Source organism: Pagrus major, chromosome 4 (genome assembly GCF_040436345.1).
Source record: "Pagrus major chromosome 4, Pma_NU_1.0".
NCBI classification, from domain to species: Eukaryota; Metazoa; Chordata; class Actinopteri; order Spariformes; family Sparidae; genus Pagrus; species Pagrus major.
The window spans coordinates 6,893,059-6,900,295 of NC_133218.1; the positions used below are offsets into that span (position 1 = coordinate 6,893,059).

The window sequence follows — 7,237 nt, forward strand, 5'->3', positions numbered from 1 at the left end:
TGTTCCTTCATTTTTTTTCGTTTTTGTGCAAAACTGTCAGTTCCCACGTCGTCGCCTTGAAAGAGAACAAACACATTCTGCACAATGTAAAACAATTCTTGAGACATTTCCAGAGACTCTCTCCTTGAAAAACTTTTCAACAGGAGTAGCCCAGTCGATAAGAATTTGCTGGCGTAAGGGGATTGTGTTTCAGAAATGCTTTTTCCTCAAGTCACGTTGCCCCACGACACGAAGGCGACCAATGGTCTCCGAGACACGTCGAGCCGCTCCTATAAAGCTGAGGCGTCTTCATTCATGAGGCAAACTGCGAGGTGGATCCTGCGCTGCCGTTTGCGCTTCACTGACACACTCACTATTACGTTGGACAATGCTGCGAGTCAGGTGTCTGAGAGGAGGTAGCAGGGGGGCCGAGGCTGCCCATCTGATCGGAGCCATGGTTGGTATAACGGTGGTTTTTATGTTGTTTCCAGAAATTTTAGAAAAAGTATCCTTTTGTTGTTTTTTTAAAGCACATGTCAGTCAAATGAATAAAAAAAATAAATCTGTTTGACATTTTCTTCACTGTGCTGCATATGAGCTGCGTCTTTCACTTGAGATCATTGAATTGATGATTGATCGTTTGTGTGATTAAACTTTTTGTCGGAAATACAAAAAAAAAAAAAAAATCTCGAGAATAAAATCCCATCAAATCGTCTGTTTGGACTAAAAAGACAAAAACACAGATTTCCTCAGCAGACCTCAGTCCATGGATTGATTTGTTTCTAAATGCTGAGAGGTTTTTGGTTTTTTCTCTCTCTGGTGTCTGAGTGACGGTGAACAGCTGTTTGGCACAGATGCGCTCCCAAACTCAGTGACACTCGAGCTGCTCCTGAGCCAGCAGAGGCCTCGCTATCTGCGGAGATAAGGCTTCTTAATAACACGTGTACTTTGGCACCAAACCAACAGACGGCATTTCTCATTGACATCTAAGGTCACTGTTTCTTTCGCACAGTTTTACTCTACTTGAATTAGCCCTCTTGTATGTGAGCTGCCAGCAAAGTAATTTATTGGTCTATCAGCTTTAATTTCACTTCATGTCAGGCATGAAGAATATACAAACATGCAGCCTTGGTGTTTTGTTTACAACAGAGTCTATTCATGTGTACACGTTGCATTTTTCAGAATAGGTGCATATTTCTACAAAATCCTTGCCTGCACAAATATGAAATCCATTTTTCCAGCAGCAGAATATTAAACATATTGTGTTATTTCCGTCCTCAGCTCGGCCGGGCGGTGACTGGATGGGCGCAGAGGGCCTTCCAGAGCACTTCGAGCGCAGCAGCTGCACAGTCTCAGCGTGCAGTGGACGAAGAACATGTTACTGAGCCCCTGCAGCAGGAATGTCCTGTGTGCAGTCACAATGAATGGGACCCTCTGGAGGAGGTGATCGTGGGTCGTGCTGAGAACGCCCACGTGCCTCCCTTCACTGTGGAAGTGAAAGTAAGCATGTCAAGATGACATCTGTGAAAAACACACAGATCAGTGTCCACACTGCTGTCTGTGCATGTTTCCAAAACTGTAACATGATGCTTTACTTTCACTGTGAGATTAACTCCATGTTGTTGTACTGTGAACCTCTCAACAGGCTAACACATATGATAAGTACTGGCCCTTCTACCAGCAGTATGGGGGCCAGTCTTTTCCTGAGGACCACTTGAAAAAAGCTGTTGCCGAGATTGAAGAAATGTGCAATATTCTGCGTCACGAGGGCGTCACTGTGAGGAGGCCAGAACCACTGGACTGGTCCATGGAGTACAAAACTCCGGACTTCACCTCATCAGGTAAAAATAATACATAAAGCAGAGGTATAGCTCACTTATAACCCTACATTCCCAGTACCTACTCCATTATATTTATTTGGCAGCTGTAGTTTATTGCAGAATCACATTTTGCACATAAAACATACAATCAGTTTAGGAAATATGACGCATTTTCATAGATTTTAGTATACAAATGTATGTATAACTGTTAAAAAAAGCTCCCACTAAACAGCCTACAACTGTTCAATAATAACTGTCCATTAATATAAGTGTTGAAAAAAGTACCCAAAAGTGGAGTAAAAGTGAAAGTCACCCAAACAAATAGTACTTTAGAAAAAGTCTTATAGTATCTGATATTAAATGTACTTAAGAAGAAATGTCTTGCGACAGATGTACTGCTAGAAAAATGTAGTGAAATAAAAATATGCTATTCTGGCTCTGATGCAGCGTGTAATCTGCAAAGTAACTAGTAACTAAACTTATCACATAAGTGTAGTAGAGTAAAAGTACAATATTTGCTTCCAAAATGTAGTGGAAGTATAAAGTAGCAGAAAATGAAATACTCAAGTAAAGTACAAGTACTTTAAACTGTACTTAAGTGTAGTACTTGAGTAAATGTACTTAGTTACATTCCATCACTGAATATAATTATATAATAATAATAATAACAAGGCCTATTCTGCATAAACATTTACTTTTGATACTTTAAGTACATTTTGTTGATTAAACTCAAGAGTTTGTGTGCAAGACTTGTAATAGAATATTTCTATGGTGTAAGACTACTTTTACTTAAGTAAATAATCTGACTACTTCTTCCACCGCCGGTCTTACATTTATTGGTGTATGAAAACAGTTGTATATTTGAAATATTCTCTGTCAGCTGATTGTGTATTGCCGAATCTGTTGCAGGCATGTATGCTGCCATGCCCAGAGACATCCTCATGGTCGTGGGAAATGAAATTATCGAGGCTCCTATGGCCTGGAGGGCTCGCTTCTTTGAGTACCGAGCCTACAGACCTTTGATCAAGGAGTACTTCAGTAAAGGTGCTAAATGGACCACAGCTCCCAAACCCACGATGGCCGACGATCTGTACGATCAGGTGAGGCTCTATCTTGTGAGATTAAAGTTATACGTGCATTAAAACACCTTGTTAGTTCTGTTCTTATCGCCTCTGAACTCTTTGACTCGTGCTATCTATTGCACTGGCGAGAGACGTTACTGCTTAACTGCTGGAGTGTAAATCATTATTGTGTCACTCAGGACTACCCCATACGCACAGTGGAGGACAGACACATGCTGGCCGCCCAGGGGAAGTTCGTGACCACAGAGCACGAGCCCTGCTTTGATGCAGCAGATTTCATCAGAGCTGGGAGGGATCTTTTTGTCCAGAGGAGTCAGGTACAAACACTATTTGCTACATGATGGGGAGAAATTCCTAATTCTTACCAACAATAAAGACACATTTTGCTACTGCTAGAACAGTAGATGACATTTAGAAGTATCTGTGTGCAAGTGGACACTCAAAAAAATGCTGTACTTTCATCTGAAGATAGATACGACTCTCAAACCTCTTTTTTTCTGCAGGTTACAAACTTCATGGGAATTGAGTGGATGCGCCGTCATCTGGCCCCAGACTACAAGGTCCACATTATCTCCTTCAAGGACCCAAACCCCATGCACATTGATGCCACTTTTAACATCATCGGGCCAGGACTGGTGCTCTCAAACCCTGATCGCCCATGCCACCAGGTACTGTCAGACAGGAGAGTCTACTTATCTTTTATCACCGTGCCCTCTGCTGCCCTCTGGTGGACTTTAACCTGATGAACAGCACATGTTCACCTCTGCTCTTTGTCCCTTCACCTCAGGTTGACATGTTCAAGAAGGCCGGCTGGACTATTGTGAAACCACCAACACCTTTGATTCCTGATGGTGGGTTTTTTAATCTAAGACTTATCTTCTGCTGCGACACTCAACACTCAATTCTTGCTGTAAAAAAAACACACTCTCCTTTTCTGTGCAGACCACCCTCTGTGGATGTCCTCCAAGTGGCTGTCCATGAATGTCCTAATGTTGGGTGAGAAGCGTGTTATGGTTGATGCCAATGAAAGCACCATTCACAAAATGTTTGAGAGTCTCGGTGAGTTCATATTCAAGTTTTTACATCTCTTTTAGCCATCATTTTTGCGCCTGCAACTAATGATTATTTTCATTATTAATTTCAATCATTTGGTCTATAAAATGTCACAATGAGGGGTTTGGAATGAAATCATTTTTGGTGTTATTGCTTGAAAAATTACTTTAAAAAACTAGTCAGTCAGCAAAATAGTTGCAGATCAGTTTTCTGAACTAATCGTTTTATCAATTAAACATTTCATGTCTTCTTGCTGCTGACACCTGCTGGATCTGACATCTCTCAAAGTCTTTATTACAGGGCTGCAACTAACAATTATTTTCAGTGCTAATTAATCTGTCAATTGTTTTCTCAATGAATCGATAAGTTCTTTGGTCTATAAAATGTCAGAAAATGTTGATCACTTTATTCAAAAGCTCAACATGACATTCTTAAATGTCTTGTTTTGTCCACAACCCAAAGATATTCAGTTTACTGTCATAGAAGAGGACATTTTGGACATTTTTTTCAAAAACTGATATGAAACAATTAAGCGAATACTTGTATTACTTTAACTGTAGACAGCTAACCGATTAATCAACTAATTGTTGCAGCTCTAATCATTTTACACCCTAAAGATACATTTCAAGAGAATTATTCATAACTTTAATTATATAGCACCTTTGAAAACAGATTTTACAAAAACAGTCACAAGAATAAAAGGATAGAAAGATATAAAGTAATAAAAAAAGTTCATATAAAAGCAATTCCATTAAAGTGAGTTTTAAGAAGTGATTTAAAGGAAGTTACTGATTTTGTGAGCCGTATCCCATCAAGTCGATCAGTCCAAAGTCAACAAGTCCTGATTGCAAAAGCATGGTAATCCTTAGATTTAAGACTGGACTTTGAGACGGCCAGAGGGGCCACACCTGAGGATCGAAGGCTGCAAACAGACTTTCTGCTGTTGAGGGCAAGACCCAACGAGCTTTAAAAGTGAACAGTAAAATCTTAAAATCAGTTCTGAATCAGACAGGGAGCCAATAGAGAGAAGCCAGGATTGGTGATGGTGGAGGCAACAGAGAGACTTTTGGTTTATGTCAGACAGGAGGGAAAAATGAGTGCATGAGTGAATTTCTCCAGGTCTGATTGTGACAGCATTGGTGTGATTTTGGAGACGGTTCTTACTGGTCAATTTTATGAATGAAATACTCTGTAATTCAAGGTTTATTCTCAGAAAACTAAGCCCTCTATGTTGTGCAGCCATCCTTACTGTAAATGTGTTTTTTGTTGCAGGTATCCAGACCATAAAGGTGAACATTCGTCATGCCAATTCCCTGGGTGGTGGCTTCCACTGCTGGACAACCGATGTCCGCCGCCGTGGTACCCTGCAGTCCTACTTCCACTAGCCTTGCCAGAAATAGGCAGTTTTTATTGAGCTTTGAAGATTTTAGCCTCAATCCCGAATCTTAATAGCACTCTAATGATCAAATCTTTATTGTCAGTGAATCAAGTCTACGTGTGTGTGTTTGGGTGTCACCTGCTGCAAAGTCAACAAGTCTAACATGAACTAACGATGAGGTGATCTCATGATCCCTGGTGGCACCAGAGTCCTGTTCTGGATTGGGTCTTTATGTCTTAATTGAACACGTTTGAATTGTTTTGATTTGACACTGCTGCCTTTTTGCAAACAGCTTTATTCAGATATATGCTCAATTAGCAACAAATTAACATAACTTTACTTAAATCAGTAATCTCAATATTAACTGCATTTCTGGCCTGGCTATTGTGAAGCTGCATAGTTTAGGACTTATACATCTGAAAGTCATAACTTCGAGGACAAGGTACAATTTGGTATGTGATATTCATCAGATAAGGGCACAGGAGGAGAGATGCTACCTCCTCATTAAAAGTCAGAAACCATCATTTTATCTTTTACCAAAGTATTTTTTTTATTTAAAAGAATGTATAAAAGTCTTTACATAGGTCATTAATCAATACTGATTTCTTATCGCTAGTATATTAAGTATTATTAAGTATTATTCATATTTTTCATACTCTTTATTGGATTTCCCGACAAATAGATGTTTTTATATATTTACTTAAAAAGTATGCGGTCCATATCAGATGTTGTATACCTTCTGCCTCTGCTGTTTTCTTCTACTGTAAACTGGGCCAGTTATATGCTGCTAGTCATTCTCAGTGCTTGGCTGCTTATGTGTGTGCAATGCAAAAATGCCTTGAAAAGTGTTTTGTTGTGTAGATTCATGTTTCATAATTCCTTTGCTGCATATACAGTTGGATTTAAGGATGGTTACCTCTTCAAGTCTGCCTTGAATTCAGGGGAAGTTAGAGCTTAACAGAGGAATGCACGTGATGTTTTGTAATATGCAATATTATTAATGTAATTAAAGAAAGTTGTGTGTGATTTTGTGGTTGTGTATTTCTTTTTGATTATATTATTTCTTATTTAGTGTGCCTGATGTACAAAATACACCGCATACTAAATATTATTCAAAATACAAAGTGTGGAATGACTTTTGGTCGCCAAACCGTTTTTCATGACAATTGGAAAAAATGCCAAAATTTAATTGAGCTCAAACCCGACCCTCTTTGAGGTCCTGTTGTCTCGCCATACCTTAACATAGAAGTGATTCAAAGTTTATGAGTCACCAGAGTTGGGACTTTACTGGCCTGAATGCACATTTTGATTTTGATTTAGTTTATGAGCAATCGCAGTTTATTTTGGGGGAAATTTTCAGTCCGTTTCAGATTTTGTAATGGATGTGTATTGCAGAATCTAGAGTGGGTCATCAGTGGGAACACATACTCACTCTTTCATATACACATACTCACTCTTGCGTATATAGTCACTTATGTATATACATACTCACTTTTATGTAGACACATACTTACTCTTATGTACATACATACTCACTTATACATACATACTTAACTTGCACATACAGTATATGCATTCTCACACGCATATACACTACTGAGAGTATGCATGTATGTGCAAGTGTAGTATGTATGTATGTGCAAGTGAAGCGCATATAAGTCCTCTATAAAGTGATTTATGTTAAGTAAAGAATAAGACGGTGTGATATAAGGGTGGGTAATGTGTGATTATTAATGTGGTGATTGAGAAAAACGTCAGTTTTGAGGGGGGCACCAAGGTCGTCGAGTTAACTTTTAAAGTATAGGAAAAAGATGGCGACCGGGCCATTTTTTTTTAGAAAATGCTAAAATGGAGATGACCTTCACTCAGTCCAGTGTACAGACACAAGTTTCTGAATACTAACGCGGCTAATTTCAATAAATGTG

The 7,237-nt window shown here is 39.2% G+C and overlaps 1 protein-coding gene across 1 annotated transcript; it reads left to right on the forward strand.

Moving 5' to 3' along the window:
- The first annotated feature begins 332 nt into the window (after nt 1-332).
- Nucleotides 333-6,338, forward strand: gatm (glycine amidinotransferase (L-arginine:glycine amidinotransferase)). The gene is made up of 9 exons (XM_073464239.1): nt 333-436; nt 1,261-1,479; nt 1,625-1,820; nt 2,709-2,899; nt 3,061-3,198; nt 3,385-3,549; nt 3,669-3,732; nt 3,824-3,940; nt 5,207-6,338. The coding sequence occupies exons 1-9, from the start codon at nt 368-370 to the stop codon at nt 5,317-5,319; spliced, it is 1,272 nt and encodes a 423-aa protein (XP_073320340.1). The 5' UTR covers nt 333-367; the 3' UTR covers nt 5,320-6,338.
- Nucleotides 6,339-7,237: the final 899 nt, after the last annotated feature.

What these genes read in the sequence shown, in the direction of transcription:
- gatm (XM_073464239.1), top strand. Translation starts at nt 368, where the DNA reads ATGCTGCGAGTCAGGTGTCTGAGAGGAGGTAGCAGGGGGGCCGAGGCT. An exon ending in CCCATCTGATCGGAGCCATG is followed by an intron (nt 437 to 1,260) that starts GTTGGTATAACG and finishes TTCCGTCCTCAG; the next exon opens with CTCGGCCGGGCGGTGACTGG. An exon ending in CAAAATGTTTGAGAGTCTCG is followed by an intron (nt 3,941 to 5,206) that starts GTGAGTTCATAT and finishes TTTTTGTTGCAG; the next exon opens with GTATCCAGACCATAAAGGTG.